The sequence below is a fragment of the Elephantulus edwardii genome, unplaced genomic scaffold, assembly GCF_000299155.1.
Source record: "Elephantulus edwardii isolate Elephantulus edwardi_28Jun2011 unplaced genomic scaffold, EleEdw1.0 scaffold00092, whole genome shotgun sequence".
Taxonomy (NCBI): Eukaryota; Metazoa; Chordata; class Mammalia; order Macroscelidea; family Macroscelididae; genus Elephantulus; species Elephantulus edwardii.
The window spans coordinates 2097860-2115041 of NW_006399842.1; the positions used below are offsets into that span (position 1 = coordinate 2097860).

The window sequence follows — 17182 nt, forward strand, 5'->3', positions numbered from 1 at the left end:
AACAACAAATAAGCCTAGTGCACAACATAAGAGAAATAGGCTAGCCTGGACTTTGGTCCAAAACTCAGACAAGAGGTCAAACTTCTTCAGCTCAAGATAAGCCTCAAGTCACTTTTAAAAGCCACAGGGAAGGAATTATAAAGTCATTCACTACAACCCTCCCCCATACGCAAACCCATTTCTATAGTATTTCCCTCAATAGCTGCTCCATGGGAGAAGGACGGGCCACTTCCTCCCATGGGATTTACAGCCTCTGAAAACCCAGCAGAAGTTCAGCTATGAGTTGGTTCTGATTCTGTGGTATATAACAATATTTTCCTAAGACATTTCCCACCCATGATCTCTTTGTTGTTGTGTGTCATCAAGTCAAAGCCAACTCATGGCTGACCCTTCAGCAGGTGTTCAGAGGCTGTAAATTGCCCATCATTCTCCCAAGAGCAGCTGGTGGATTCAAGCCTCCTGTCTTTGGGATGGCAGCACAGCTCTTTACCACTAGGCTCCTTAGTTCGCTCTTTAGACTCTATCCTACAGAATTCACTATATTGCCTTTCTCCTCCATTGTACAGACTAGGAAACTGATCTCAAGTGAGAACAAGTATTGCCCAAGATTCGACAAAGGAAGAACATGACACAGGTGTGACTGAAGTCTATCATATTGTCTTATTCTCAGTGCAGGAAGGCAAAGGAAATAGATGAGTGTCCACTGGAGAGAAAAGGAAGAAACGATGCCAATGGGGATGCTTCGTTCAAGATCTCATTGTAATCCCACAGGGGGACTCCAGCAGACAGAGCATCCAAAACTCACCTTGTAGAGCTTGGCCAGTCTGCGGTTGGCTGCATCCTCCTTGGCTGTGTCTTCACTTCCTGGAGGTAGAGTTGGCTTGACACCCAATACCTGCAAGAGTTGGAGGATAGTGAGATGGCACAATGTGAGCTCCTGGGAGGCTCCTAGCCACCTCAGGAGCTCCCGGGCAAGCAATCAACTCAGGCATCCAAACTGGGTAAGACTCCTCTCCTGAGATGCCCTGCATCTGCCCCTAGGCTCCCGCCTGTCAAAAGTAATTTCCTCACTCTCTCTCCATTTTTAATGACAACATGCTACAAGATTTAGCTTCACCCCCTCTTTGCTTTCTGGGGGTTCTTTATCCCTTCTCCTTTCCTTTTCCCTTTAACTCTTTTGCACAGCCTACCCTTCACTAGCTATATGCCTCTTTCTAATTTAAAAAAAAAAACCCAAAGAAAGTCATGGTCCTGGTGTCTTTCTCATCTAGATCCAGTGCCAGGTTTACCCTCAGGAAATGCTGAGAGGCCTTCTGCCTCAGCTCCTTGCAGAAGATTTGGCTTCTCGAAAGGGTAAGGTCACAATTCTTAGCTGGCCAGTGTCCTAGGACTCCAGCCCCACTTCTCGGGGAGTGTGGGAGCTGCCAGGAAGCATCTCTTCCTTACTTCCTAAATAAATACCTTATGATAAAGAATAAACTGTCCATCTTTCCATGTCCCCGTAGTGGAGCACATGACCATCATGATCAACACCGAAGAGCATCAATTATTCTAAGTAAAAAGGCAAATGCCAAGTTCTCATCAGGCCAGGTTCCAATGTCAACATGTGATATCTAACTCTGATGATGAAGCATGGTTACATCGGAGAACTGGAAACCACTGAGGATCAGAGAGTTGGGGAAATTGTTGTAAACCGCAGGAAGCTATGATGGTCAATGTAAACATCGTCTTGGCTCGGCTATGACAGTGATTGACAGGTATCTGTAGGGAGTTGTGCTGCCATCCCAAAGGCCACGCCTCTCCGGTGGTTCAAATTCACCAGAAGCTCATCAGTAGGAAAATGGGTAATCTTCTGTGCAATTGACAAACTCAAAAACCTGTGGAGACTCAGCTATGAGGGGGTTCTGACTCTAGCAATGAGCAGATTCTTCCCTTCCATAATAAAGTTACCTTCCATTCTGTGATTGGAAGTGAACAGCCAGTCAGGTGAATGGGGGTGAGGCCTGCCTCCAGCATATAAATGGACACTCTGGCAAAGCATGCCCTCTCTCCCACCAAGCACTCTTCTTGTCACCTCGCCTCTGGTTCTTAGCACGTAAGCCTGTCAAAGTCTCTAGCCTGTTTCCTGACTTGCAGGTTTTAGATTCCTCTGCAACTCATCCAGTAGAGGCCTCCAGCTCACCACCAGACCCAACATCTGGGACTTGCCAGTTCCCACAATTGCAAAAGCTATTTCCTTGATGTAAATATCTCACTATACTCTTATGTAACTACATTTCACTGGTTTTGCCCCTCAGTTTTGTGTGCGGTCTAGTCGGAACTGACACATAGCTGATCCTCTAGGGGTTTTCAGAGGCAGTAAATCACACAGGGGAAGATCCTTCTCCCATGGAGTAGCTGAGGATTCAAACCAAATGCCTTTGGAATTGCAGCACAGCTTCTTACCGCTCGGCCACCAGAGCGCTCATGCCTCTCTAGAAAACCCAAAGTAAATTAACAAGTTAAAGCTAGTGTGAAATGGTCAGCCCTAAATTTGATATGCTGCTCAGAGATTACAAAAAGGAGCACTATAATCAATTCCTGTCCCATCTGTTGGTTTCGCTGAAAACCTCAGCTGGCATCATGTACCACAAAAAAGTAAGATAAAAACAAGAAGGAAAACCAAGAATTCTTAATTCCTTGTCTTAAAAGGAAAAGACTCGCTTCCCCCTTCAAATTTGCCTCAAAATTGCCTGTTGAATGGAAGGCAGTCATAAACATCCTGTCGCCATGCCCAGCCCAGCCCCACCCAGACACGTGACGTGGGTACCTGGATCATTGCCTCAGGCTCAGCACCCTCCTCAAACACGAGCACTTGGGCCCGGCCACTTCGTTCATTGTCCCTGATGCCCCTGGATATCTGGGTGGCTTTCAGTCTCTCATATCGGTTACTGGTGGTGCCACACCATTGGTAAATTTTCTGTAAAACAAAGAAGCCATGTTAAGCAGTGTTCCAGATATAATAAAAGTCTTCCCCGCCCCCATGCCCCCCGTTGTGGTGGCATTGAGTCAGAACCAGCTCATAGCTGACTCTCCAGTGGGTTTTCAGAGGCCGTTAATTGCACTGGAGGAGACTGCCTATATACTTCTCCCGCAGATCAGATGGTGAATTTGAACCGTATGCCTTTGAGATTGCAGTGTAGTTTTTTACCACTTGGCCACCAGATCTCTTATAAGCTCTCTGTTGTTGTACATTGTAGAGTTGGAACCGATCCACAGCTGACCCTCCAGCGGGTTTTCAGAGGCAGTTAATCACACGGGAGGAGAGTGCCCATCCTTCTCCTGAGTATAAGCCCTCTCGACATATCCAAAAGAGAAGGCTGTGAGGATGGGTGTGCTGGGCAAGTTCTCCTCATTCTGTGTTTGTGTAGGTGAGGACTGGCACAGCATGAGTGTATCTACACCCCGTAAAATGAATGTGATCCATGTACATCCACCATGGTATGCGAGTGCATATCTGGGAACGTGTGTTTTTCCAAAGATACAGATACATGTGGGATGTATATAAAAACAACAGTGTGCTGAGGAGAATGTAAATCAGTGCAAGTTCTTTTGAAAACCATTTGGTTGTAGCTGCCAAAATTCATATACTGGAACCTTAAAAAAGTGCTTTGGTGGCAAATGCATTACATGTTGTGCTGATAATTCAAAAGGTGGCAGCTCAAACCTACCAGCTGCTTTGAGGAAGACAGATGGCAATTTCCTCACATAAAGATTTACAGCCTCAGAGACGCAGTGGAGAATCAATCTCAGTCAGAAGTGACTCAATGGCTTTGGTGGTTTTCTGGCTTGTTTGTTTTTAATATCCTGCTATCATTGTTGTTTGTAACCTCTAGTCAGAATTGACTCATAGTTGGCCCTCCAAAGGTCTTCAGAGACTTTCAGTTCCAGGAGAGAAGAATGCCCATCAGCAATTCCACTCGTAGAAATATACCCAACAGAAATATATTCCCATTTCCATAAAAGATCTATACAAGCATCTTCAGAGCAGCACTACTGATAGTAGCCGTCAAGCCAGTGACTGTGGCAAAGGCCCTTCAGTAAGAGAAAGGATTGAGGCACTTGTCTGCACATTTTCTATAATAAAATGTCTACACTAAAACAGCATGTTTTATGTAAAATGTACTTTCTAGTATATGTAGGGAGCTCTGACGGAAAGCTCTGAGTAAAGATCTGTATTGCCAATTCAAATGTTTCAATCTACCAGCTTCTCAGGGAGACAAAGATGAAATATGAACAATCCGCTTCTAGGCAATTTACAGCCTCTGAAAATCCACTGGACAGTCAGCTGTGAGTCAGTGCCAACTCGATGGCAATGAGTTGGTTGGTGTGCTTTGCCGTTATTTTTTTAAAGGCTACTTGGAAAGGTACATTAGTTTAGAGAGGATTGGCCGTGTGCACTCATACATTCATACATGTGAATTCACGTGCATTTGTAAGCAGATACCCAACTCCCATACAAACTCAAGAAGCCAGGGAGTCTCTATGTTAATCTGAGTTCAAGTATCCCGTGCATTTGATGTGTACCTGAGAGCTGTGCACAAGAGAATGGCAGGCTGGAATCTACACGCATGGGGGTCTGTGTACGCCGAGCATGTCTGAACAGTGGTCTTTGCAGGTATGTCTGACTCGTGCACAGAGCACATGTGTTACACATGGGTGTGTCACTCTCCCTACTGTCAGGCTGGGGAAGGCCCCCATCAGCGCCCTCTGGGAAAGGGCAGGGTAGGACTCACACTGCCCAGGTCGAGGATGAAGCAGTCACCACTATTGAAGCTGTCCCAGGACACCGGCACTTCAGTGGCACGGACCGTGCGCCTTCCTTTGACTTGGAATAGTCTCTGCACCACCACTTCGTTGGGGACCACGTGCTTGAATCCTGATGCCACACCTCCTTTCTGCCAATTCAAGGAGACAGTGTCAGTTCAGGCCAAGACTCCAGTATGGGGCCAGGAAGAGAGATAAAGGGAAGAAAGACAGCTCTGCACTGAAGATAATCTGCCCCATGGATCCATGACCTTCTAGCAGCTCAGTGATTCTAGTCAACAGAGGATTTCCACACTTAGCATCTTATTTGAGGTTAGAACATTCTTTTCTCCTATTTCAGAGATCGTAACGCATTCAGAAAGGGAATAAAATGTGCCAAGGTCACATAGCTAGGAAGTGGCAGACCATAGCTTCCCATTTGCTGCACCTCGCTGTCCCCTTTTCACTCTTACACTTCACTCACAAAGACTTCTCAGGATCATTTTCCTGAGTCCAAGAGGAGAAAGTATCCCAGTCTCAAAAACATCTTCTGAACGTACTCATAGAAAATATTCTGTAAATGAACACAGAGAATGTTCCTTACAGCCTATCCCTGACTGTGCCCAGTGCATGTGAACATAATAAAGGCTCTATGAAGACTTTGAAGAAACGTTCTTATTTTTGGCTTTACACACTATTTATCTACTTTTTTTTCATTTATCTACTTTATGGAATCAAAACTCACCACCCTTCCCCCATAACACTCAGCTCACAACTTTCAAAGTGTGCAGGATACACATTGAAAAGTGCAAATCCAAATCTTTCCATCTGTCAAGGCTCCAGTCCTTCTCTAGGAAGTTTTCTTGGGCTATTATAAACCTACATCTTCTTTCTCTCTCTCCACTTAACAATGCTACCTCAGTCTCACTCAGCTCTGCCTTTGTGGTAGCAGTTAGAATTCTGGGTAATAAAATGGTTAACATACTCCATTACAAACTAGAAAGTTGGAGGTTCAAGTCCACCCAGGCATTCTTGGAAGAAGGATCTGGAAATCCACTGCCCCCAAAACCCAGCCATTAAAAACCAGATGAAGCACAGTTCTCTGGCATACATAGGATTGGCCTGTCCATTTGTCCAGGAACTTCTGAGTTGGGCAATATGATCCAGGGACTTAATTTAGCTAGAAGTTAAAAGTTGAAATTGGAAAGATTTTTGTAAAAAGTACTGGAAACCTATCAGCTATTTGAACTAATTTCTCAAAGAAAGCAGGAAATGAGGAAATGGGAGGGGTGGGAAGGATGTAACTTTTCAAAAAACATTCCTCTCAAGTATTTTATTTGTTCAAGCGGGCCTTCCCCCCCCCCTTAAAATAAAAAAAGAGAAGAATTAAAAGTTAATTTCAGTTATACACATTCCCTGTATATGCATTTATTTTCAAATGCAATACTTCAGAAAGGGCTGAATAGAAGGATCAATAGAAATGAGAATTATAGGGAGGGAACTGGAAGATGTGGTTACATCACCAGTATGGTAATTATACTATAAAGCACGTACATGAGTGGTTGAGCAGAAAACTGATTTGCTTTGTAAATTTTCACTCAAACCACAAGTTTTTATGGTTGCTTTTTAAAAAAAAAACAAACAACACACCAAGAATATTTAATTTCTAATGATTCTGATTAATGCATTTTCTGGTTAACTAGTAATATTATAGCCCCTGGTGGTATAATTATTGATTTAGGACATTAAACTTGAAAAGTGTGTTAACAAAAAAATAGAAGAAAGATCTTAGTGGTTTTACAAAGAGGGAAGTGGAACAGAGATTTCTAAGAAGTTTTTATCCTTTTTATTTTTTTTTAAAAAATATAGGTGGTGATTCTCTCCAGGAACAAAATCATGGAAGATTTTGACTTTCTAAAACCTATATTTCGATAACATTCAACATTTTAACAATAAGTTTGTATTTCTCTTCCAATCAGAAGAAGAATAAAAAGTATTTCCATGAAAACAAATAGTAATCCGGTTATAAAACAAACCATATTGAGGGCTGGACCTCTCCGCCCTGTAAACCCAGGGTTCGTTATGTAAGAGATGAGAGGGAGGGAGCGGAGGAAGAAGAGGGGAGGGAAGGTTCTAGTGATTCTGTAGTTTTCTGATTGTGTTCCTCAGTCCAGGGCTCCTAAGGAATCTGCTCAGTCCGGTCTTCACTTGAACAAAAGACTTCAAAGAACAGCCCTGGGGTCTCCAGGGTTCCCTCTGACAGTGGAGAAGGAACACCTGTTTCAAGGCGATCTGAACTGACCTGCAGTGAATTTTATTTGAGGATTTTAGGAGTCAATCAGCTCAGCCAGGCCCCAGGACAGCCCTCTGCAGGCTTGCTGGCCCCGCCCTGGCCGGCCCCTCCCTGACCCCCTCTGTACTCAGGAGGACAAACTGGCTCTGAGGAGGAGGCTTTCACAGAAACAAGTCTTGCATAACAAGCCCTGCTCCTTGGAGATCCATAATTGATGAGGGAGCCAGGCCGAGATCTGCCAAGTGCGGGGGCAGCCAGAGGAGGACTCGCAGAAGGTGAAAAACAGGACCAGCCTTGGACCTCGAATTTCCACCAGGAGCCAGAGCCTTTCAGGACTGCAGTCCCAATTCTGAGGCCAGGCTGGGGACCCATGTCCTACATGTTCCTCAGAATGTGGTTCAGGTATAACCTGCAAAAATCACCTGGGGCTAGGTTCGGGAGCTGAATGCAGGTTTCTAGGCAACCCCCAGCTAAGGTCAAAGGCCAGAGTCTTAAAATGCCCACTCAGAACCCAGCTCTGAGTGGGACAGACCAGACACAGGTTTCAGAATTGGCAGAGGGAGTCTGAACCCCAGCTTCTCCATGACTAACTGTGTGACCTCGGGTAAGCTGCTTAACTCCTCTGTGTGTCAAATTCTTCTTTAAAATATGGGTAATACTAGTAAGTGCCTCACAGGGGAAATGAGTTAGAGTAAAGCACTGCGAAGAACCCCTGCCACACAGGAAGTAATGTGCAGAGGTTAAAGGATGAGCATCACTAATTAACTAACATCATTAATTAAATAATAAGCATCATTAGTTGCCCAAGATCTCAGGCAAGTGAATTCACCCTTCAGAGCCTCAGCTTCATCTTCTATGAAATGGGAATGTGACCATTCACCCTAAAGACTGGTGAGAATGAAGTGAGACCATGGAGTCAAGGCTCAACACAGCAGTTCCTGTTGCCCTTATTTCTGTCTAAAAATCCACACTATTAGTTCACCTGTTCTGCAACATTCTCTCATCTGCTGTACTTGTCCTCCTTGCATCAAGAGAACTTTCCTATTTGTAACCAATGTTAAATCCTCAGACTATCCCCTAGGAAATAGTTAACCAAAGCAAGACAGATGAACGAGGTCCTATTCATCTATCTAGCCAGGAACGCCTTCCAGAGCTGGACTTCCACCCATTCCCTCCTTTGTGGCCTAGGCCCTGTGGTTTCCAATCTTCCGCTGGCCCCACAGGATTGTGATTCTTTGTGATCCTATTAGTCCCCCCTACCCCAAGTGAAGCCTTAAAGGGCTCCTGTCTCCTTGTCAGGGTATCCCATCACCCAGCACACAGCAAGATATAGCGTGGGAAGGGAGTAGGGAAGCCTGGGGCTGGCTTGGAACATTCTTTTACCACTTATTTGTCATATAACCCTGCTAAGCCTCAAGTTTCCTGATCTGTAAAATGGAGCTCTCACTACCTACTTCCCAGGACGCTTGTGAGATTCAATGGGGAAATGCGTGAACCCAATACAGTGACTGCCACACATCAACAATAAACAGACATTGTGGTTACAAACTCATATGTGTTGAATGAATGATTGAATGGGGAGTATAGTTCATACACTCAGAGATAAAGGATTCTCCCAAAGTCTCACCACAGTTTGAGGTGGTGGTGTTGGCCCCGAACCTTAATCTTTCTGACTCCTATTTAAATGCTCTTTCCATTCCCTTTTCTAGGACTTGTAGAAAGACCTGGCCCTTCTCCAGTTCTCTAGGCCAGCTGCTTGGTTCTCAATCTTCTCATTTATCCTATTTCACAGGACCAAGGTCCCTGGTGCCCAGTACTGGGTAGCTCAGGGAGAGGAGCTCTGGGCACAGCAGAGTGATGAGAAGGGCTGGGTAGGCTTCCAGGTAACCCAGCCTAACCCAGTCCTGCCCGGCTTAGTGCTGAGGCTGGGTTCCCAGGCCACACCCTGCCCTTCACTAACTCAGCTTTGCTGGCACTCTCCCATCATCCCATCCCCTAGGCACACCCAGCCAAAAAGTCATTGTATTCACTACCACAATTCGGTCTAGAGGCCCAGAGAGGGACAATGACTTCTCTAAGGTCACACAGCCTATCAGTGACATAGCCATGGCTTAAAATCTATTCTAGAATCCTACTCATTAAGGTAGATTGGGATATTAGATAAAATACTATTGTTGTGTTCATCAACAAACGAATGGATAGAGAAGCTGTGGTATATTCACACAATGGAATACTACACTGCATTGAAAAATAAGGAACTCATGCAATATTATTCAAAATGGGTGCCCCTGGAGGACATTATGCTGAGTGAAATACCTCAGTCACAAAAAGACAAATACTGCATGGTGCCACTGTTGTAGAACGGGACTGACATCAGGGTTGGGGTAAGATTGGGAAAAAATGGGTAAATTATGTATACTGCATTGAAACAGATGAGGGAGAGAATAGTTTAAAAGTGATATATGATTGGGTATTATGGCTATGACAAGAGTCCAGAATGAAGGTTGCATAGTGGAGTGTACTCGGGGCTATGGGATTGTATATGAATAAAGGAATTTCTTTTACTTTTCAAAGAGAAGAGTGAACTGGGGAGGGGGGAGGAGTGGGCAGGGAGAAAAGTGCAACAATGAATGAATGGAAATCCAAAGTCTCTGTAAATGCTCATTAAAATAAAATAAAATACATACATACATAAAAACCCAACACAACCCACACTGTTGTTGTGAGATGCTGTCAAGAATGACTCATAGCGACCCTATGAATGACAAATGGGAACCCTGTCTTGTCCTGTGCCGTCTTTACCATCTCCAATACACTTGAGCCCATTGTTACAGTCCCTGTACCAATCCATCATGTTGAGGATCTTCCTCTCTTTAGCTGGCCCTACACCTTTCTAAGCATAAACACTAGGAGTGGGGTGGGGGGGAGATCTAGATCTGGTCCTAGTTTTTGCACACTGTGTGGCCCTGGGCCAGTTGCTTAACCTCTCTGGGCTTGTTTCCATCTTACAAAATGACGCATTTACCCTCTGTCATGAAGATCCATCTGGCTATGGAAAGCTAGTGATCTCACTAGGCTATCCCAAACAATCTCTTCCGAGGAGCAAGCCTCAAGCAAGATTCTTCCCAGTTACCGTTTCTCCAAATATTCCCCCAACCTGTAGGGTGGGTACAACTGATCTGCGGGTTAGTGATGAGGAAAAGGAGTTGGAAATCCAGTTGACTTACTGGAGGCCACACAGCATATCTGGGCACAGTCTCTCAGCTCACCTAGCTTTGCTCAGCCCCACCTGACTGGGGATTTAAGGAAAAGAGCTCTGTGCCCTCCCAGACTCTTCAAGAGTTCAAGGTCAAGGGAATTCTAGTGAACAGAAGGCTGTGACCAAGGTGTCCTTTTTAGGACCCAATACAATTCTCCTATAGCAAGGCTCTAAAAACTAAAGGGCACTGAAACAGAAATTGGTCCAAGTTTCAAAACCTGGCAGAAGGTTTGGTTTTCTATTCAAGGTCTACCCATGGCCTCCCTGTGACATTATGGGGAATTTTCTTCTCATTTTAGGGCAAGAAGAATGGGCAAGGATACAAATTTAGGACTAGTCAACTCGAAAGCCTAAGCGCTGACACCACCCACACAAAGTGGACAGAGAGAAGGACACCAGTGAGCCCAGCCCTTGGAACTTCTGTCTTGACTGCATGTAGGACCTCACCCACCTTATACTTGAGGCCAGACTTGAAGTAGCCAAGGAATGTGGAGGACTCGAACCCTTGGACCTCACGGTGCTGGATGGCCCGGCCGTTCAGGTAGTCATCCAGCTGCACGGTGAAGATGGCAGCTGCTCCACTCTCGTCCTGGCTGCACTCATTGCCTGGGAGACATGAGAACAACATAAGCCTGACTTCCTAAAACTCATCCAGAGTCTCAGGCGCCTCCCTGGCCTGGCTGTGGAAATTGAGTAACTCCCTGCCCTCTGCAAATCTCCGATACTCCATCTAATGGGTAGAGGTAATGGAGGAGGTAGGGGAGCTGGACTGCTGGTCTCTAGGATTCTTCTTTTGCTGACACACTCACCCCTCTTACCAGACCCTGATTCTCAGAGGCATCAAACCAGGACAGAGCACATTCACAGACTAGGACACAGGTTCAAATGAGAGCGCAGGATGTGCAAGTTCACATGGCACAGCTGTGGTAGGAACTCGAGGCTCCCAACATTGAAGGGCAAAATGAGGTGTGGTTGGAGCTGAGCCAGGGAAGCTGTGGATGCGGTTCAAGATCCCTGAGTCACTCACAATTCTAAAAACCAGAGTCATTCACTTAAACGTCATGATGCTCTTCTGTGGTAGGTAAGACTCATCATCCTCATTTGACAGAACCATCGATGGACTTGTCAAAGGGCAGACTGTGGTAAAGGGCACAGAACTAGGGCAGCCTGGCTCTTGAGCCTGGAAGTATAACCACTAATCAAGAGCTTGGCATGTATTTAGTTTCCAGGAATCAGCTAGCCACCTTGAATCCCTCCTGGGAAGTCACATCTCAAAGGTCTGAGCTTTACAGGGTCAGGAGCAGGGAGATGGAGCAGGAGCTGGGCAGGAGCCAGCCTCACCCAGCCAGTAGTGGAGGTCATACTGCAGATTCCCATTCCTCAGCTGCACTGTCTTCAGGATGACATAGGCATCACCAGTGAAGAAGTCTCCATAAAGGTTGGGGGGCACAGGCACCAGATCGAACTTCTCCACTCGCCAGATCTGCAGGCCGGCCTCCTTGCCTGCCTTGAGGAACTCGGGATGTTCCACCACCATGCTGCTGGGCTGAGGAAGAGACAGGGCAAGGCCTGAGCAGAGAGCATGGGTCCGGGGACACCAAGCATCGACAGACCCTGGGCACGAGGGAGGGTGGTTGCCAGCACCAAGGGCATCTCACTTGAGTCTCTGGCTCTCCTCACTCCTGAAGTGGGCTATTCCTTGCATGCCCCCCACTGTTGTGCTGAGTAAGCAAACTGGCCAGAGTTTATGATGCAAACCTTGGCCGGCATATGGCTCTCCTATTATTCCATTTCCCATCCACTTTTCTCCCCAGGGTTGGGGAGACATTTCTACCTCTTCCTTTATTTCTTAGTGCCAATTGGATATGATGATGGAGGCCCAGAAAGGTGAACTGAGCCAGCCAGGAAACTCAGCTCAGAAAGGGTGTTGCAGGAACTGCCTCATGCTACAGGAGCACCATCTCAGGGGACCATGAGGAGATCCCCAGATAGTAATGGTAAATCGAGAAGCATCATCAGTGGCTCACAGAGCTGGAAGTGCCCTCACAGAGCTCACAACGGAACCCCACTACAATAAATGAGAAAACGAAGTCCTAAAGAGGGACTGGACTGGTCCAAAATCACACAGTCTGTTTGCTTGTGCTTTTTGGAGATGAGAAGACTTCCCATGTTTCATTTGCCACCCATCATTCTTCAAACGCGGGCCTAGATGGTTGAGCCCAAGTGGCCTCCTGCGCTGTCTGCCTTCTCCCTCCTGCCCCCCAACACCCTACCCCCAATTCCCACTTCTTGGAAGAAGTGGACACAGAGGGGTCTGCAGGAATCTGTCGGAGAAGTGGTCAAGGCGGAAAGGAAGAGGGATCATACATGCACTGGGGCTGGAGCTGACGCAGGAAGGTTAGCCTGGAGCTGAGGGTGGAAATCACCAGGGCCGGAGGAGTCAAAGAAGATGGGAGTGAGGGAAGCTCGGGGAGTTGTTGTTAAGTGTCATCAAGTCAATTACGATTCACAGCGACTCTAAGAACAATGCATCTGAACTTTGCCCTATCCAAACACAAAACAGGAGCAGGCAAGAGAAACCAGATGGGGCGGAGGAGAAATCAGAGTGGAGATAGCAATGATGATAATCCGACAGAAGTGATGCTATACAAACGAAAAGGAGGAAATAGAGGAGAGAGTAATCATATGAGGAATCTCATATGAAGAAAAAATCGGAAAAGGGAAGAAACCAGGAGACGTAATGTAAGGAGGAAGAGAAATTAGAAAGGGTAAATTAAACAAGGAAGAGAAGTCAGGAAGGGGTATAGAAATCCGGCCCAGGTGAGGTTAGGGAAGGGAAAAGCCAGGACCCCGAAGCTCCCGCCCCCGTCAGGAGCCCGGAAAGCAGCAGGAAATACTTACAAAGCAACAAAACAGTTTTTCCATTCTAGACCTGAATTATTCCCCTTTTCCTAGTGTTGTATCTGCAAGAACTTAGAATAGAGAGTTACTCCGGGAGCCCCGGGGCCCCTGGCACTCACCCGCGCCTGGGGCGGCTGCGCCTGGACCGCTCCCCGCGGCGCGGTGGCCCCGAGAACCGGGGGCAAGAGCGCGCCGAGCGCCAGGAGCAGCGCGCCAAGCAGCGCGCACGCGGAGCAGCTCGGAGGAGCCATAGCGGTGACTGAGGCACAGCACCCAGTCCACAGCCGCGGCCTCTGGTCGCCAGGCTTAAGTAGCCTCCTGCCTACCACGCCCATGCTGGGGGACCGCCCTGCAGTTAGGGCCCAGAGCAGGGCTGGACTCCTGGGCCAGCGAGGGGCGGGGATCTGGCTCAGATCTTGGAGACATCTGGGTTCCCAGTGGGACTGAACCAACCGGGAGCATCTGCCCCTGCACCCCAGCTCCAGCTCCGGGCAGGCCCTAGCATAAGGCAGACTCGACCAAAGGACACCAACGTCAGGGAACCCAACTCAGCCTCCTCCTGCGGTGTAAGCCACTTGTGACTACTCTTCGTGTTTAACTTCTCTAGCAAGAAAATGGCAAGATTTACTATTTGCTAAAGATTTCCTATTATTTGTTGCATTTACAAGTTTATCGAGTGGGTACTGTGGACAGTCCGGCTTGGCAAGAGGAAACTGATCCTCAGAGTTGTTAAGGAACTAGTACACAAGTGCTTGCAACTAGTGAATGGTAGCGCCAGGATCTGAACCCAGGCACTTAGTGCCTGAGCCTCGGGTAAGCTGAGGAGCCCCACCAAAGGTAGCTCCAGCGTCTCCACCTAACACATGAAGCAAAGCAGGGCAGGCCAGAATTCTCAACCACTAGGTTGTCTGGCTTTTAGTACTTGACTAAAATGGTCTTCGTGTCTACGTTATCAAAAAAATATTTTTCTTTTTTAAAACTTCATTTTACGAAAATCTATTTTTTTCTTTTTATCCCTTATTGGTTCTACTATATACATGATTATACTGACAAGTATAAATGTTCAAGTAGAATGCACACCCATGTTTATTGCAGCTTTGTTCACAATAGCAAGGAGTTGGAAACAGCCTAAGTGTCCATCAACAAACGAATGGATAGAGAAGCTGTGGTATATTCACACAATGGAATACTATGCTGCATTGAAAAACAAGGAACTCATGCAATAATAATTCAAAATGGGTGACTCTGGAGGACATTATGCTGAGTGAAATATCCCAGTCGCAAAAAGGACAAATATTGCATGGTGCCACTGCTGTAAAATGGGACTGATATCAGGGTTGGGGTAAGACTTGAGAAAAATTGGATAAATTGTGTATACTGCACTGAAACAGATGAGGGAGTGAATAATTTAAAAGCGATGTATAATAGGGTATTATGGTTATCACAAGAGTCCACAACTAAGGTTGCATAGTGGAATGTACTTGGGGCGGCGGGAGGGGTGTGGGGAATTGTGTCCCAGGGAGGGAGTGTTTCTTTTACTTTTGAAAGAGAGGAGTGAACTGGGGGGAGGCTGGGTGGGGGAGGGGGAGAAGTGCAGCAATGGATGAATGGAAATCCAAAATCTCTGTAAATGCTCATTATAATTATTTAAAAAATAATAAAGCTTTAAAAAATGTGCAAGTAGAAATATTGTCTGGGGTTCTAAATATAGGAAGAGTGCTGGGCACGGGGCTGCTAACCAAATGATCAGCAGTTTACTCTGCAGGAGAAGAAAGATGGATCTCCTCTGGTAAAGGTTTGCAACCTCAGGAAACTGACAGAGTTGCTATGCAGTGGGTTTGTTTTGTTTTGGGGGTTGTGTCCTTCCCCCGCCCTTGGGTACCATCGAATCAGATCTGACTGACACAGAAGGAATTTCCCCTCCTTCAGAAGAGCATCTGATGGATTCAAACTGCATGTCTTCAGGATTGCAGCACAGCTTCTTGCCACTAAACCACCAGAGATCCCTCGGTTTGGTTTTATTATAGTCATGGTGTAGTGCCTTTCATCTGCCCAGAACTATGTTTCTTGCCTGTCTGTCCATGCATCTAGTTGCAGATTAATTTCATTACTGATAGCACAGGACTGTATCTGTAATAATACTGGCTGTATCTCTTGTTCACTTCTTTGTGTATCTTTCTTTTCTTTAGCAAGTATGTTCATCATGTCTTTCTTGTATATTGACTTTCCCTTACCCCAGGGAGTTCATGGGAGAAGGATGGGCAGTCTCCTCCCATGGAATTTACTGCCTCTGAAAACCCACTGGAGGGTAAGCTATAGGTATGGGTTGGTTCTGATTGAGCCACACACATCAACAACATTATTTCTACCCTTCCAATCTTGGTAACCATCAAAAAAATGTTTCTTATTGTGTGTAAACATTTCCTCGGATTTTTATAATACTGTATTAATACAGTATTTATCCTTTTGTGACTGGCACTTCATTCAGCATAATGTTCTTTAGATTCATCCATGTTATGAAGTGTTTCACAACTTATTCATTAGTGTTCCAAATATCCATTCAACTGTTGCTGGACACTTGGATTGTTTCTATTTCTCTGCTATTATAAACAACACTGCAGTAAACATAGGCTTGCATGTATCTATTCATGTCACAGCTTTCATTTCGTTAGGATATAACTAGCAGTGGGATCGCTTGATCAAATGGTATTCTTATTTCCCACTTTTAAGAAACACCATATTGTTTTCCACAACAGTTGTACGATTTGCAGTCCCACAGATTTATGAGAGTTCTATTGTCTCCACATGCTCACCAGCATTTGTTGTTTTCTTGTCATTTTTGCTGGGATATTATCAAAACTTAAAGTCACATGTTTGTATATGCAAAATTGTCCCCTCGCAAGCAAATCCACTTAGCCTCTCCCTAGGGGCAGCCTCCTCCAGCTACCTCCTTTAGTGATTATTGTAGGATTTACATTCATATCTCTAAAGAACAAGTTTGTATTGTTTCATGTAGGTCTTTGTTTTCTCTTCTGTTTGAGGGACTAACTATTGGTTCTTCAGCAGAAGTTGAACATTTCTCTCCCACCTTACTCCACACTCCTGGTTCCTCACTCCATAGTCCCACTAGAGTCACAAGTCATTTGGTTAGAAGTCCTATTCAGTCACCTAGGCTAGCTCCCCAAGACCTTCACCAACTCCTCTGTGTTCCTTCACACCACTCTGCCTGCCCCAAATTCTGTTTTTAGGATCTTATCACAACCTAAATCCTCTCCTTCCCTCACCAGTTCAGTGCAGTGACAGGAAAGGGACTTGGGTAGCTAAGACCTAGGTTTGACTCCTGCCTCCACATCTTAGATCTGTAATGTGTGTGCAATTTATTTCTGCTTTACTAGCCTCATCTGCTAAATGGGTACATATACAGTGGAAGAGTAAGTGAATCTGTGTATCTGAAAATGGCTTACACCTAAATTAATGGTTAGTCTCCTCTCCCTCCTCAAAATCTAATCCCCTATTATTTCTCCTAGATCCCAACTTCTATAGACACAAGTTGAAATCTGCCTTCTACCACCCACAGCTTACTCCCACTTAAGGGTGTACGTAGATCAGATAAGGGTTAAGGGAACACAGAGAGAGGGAGAAGACAATCCATGTTGTAGGTAGGATTACAAAAATTCTTTATGAAGAAAGAAACTTGTGACCTGGGCCTTGAAGGACAGAGAGTTCTGATACACGGAGATTGAGAAGAAAAGAGTTTGACATCGTGGACAGTGAGCAAGCAAGTAGGCAAATGACAAGGAAGGGTATTCAGGAAGTAAAGAGCAGTCTAGAGTCTAATACATGCCAACAAGGCTGGAGAGGGCAGCAGAGGGCACAGGGGCCTGCAGCACATGCTGCAGAGTGTGAGTTAATCCTCATGTTTATGGGAAAACCACAGAACAGCT

General features: G+C 45.8%; 1 protein-coding gene across 1 annotated transcript in view; it reads right to left on the reverse strand.

The window, feature by feature from the left end:
* The window catches only part of LOC102855106 (gelsolin-like), a 37169-nt gene extending 23719 nt beyond the window's left edge, over positions 1 to 13450 (reverse strand). The window contains exons 1-6 of the mRNA XM_006890748.1: positions 13348 to 13450; positions 11679 to 11888; positions 10789 to 10943; positions 4776 to 4937; positions 2810 to 2959; positions 806 to 895 (exon numbers count right to left, since the gene is read on the reverse strand). Of these exons, the coding sequence (XP_006890810.1) occupies positions 806 to 895; positions 2810 to 2959; positions 4776 to 4937; positions 10789 to 10943; positions 11679 to 11874 (753 nt within the window). The 5' untranslated portion in view covers positions 11875 to 11888; positions 13348 to 13450. The remainder of the gene's footprint in view (positions 1 to 805; positions 896 to 2809; positions 2960 to 4775; positions 4938 to 10788; positions 10944 to 11678; positions 11889 to 13347) is intronic.
* Positions 13451 to 17182: the final 3732 nt, after the last annotated feature.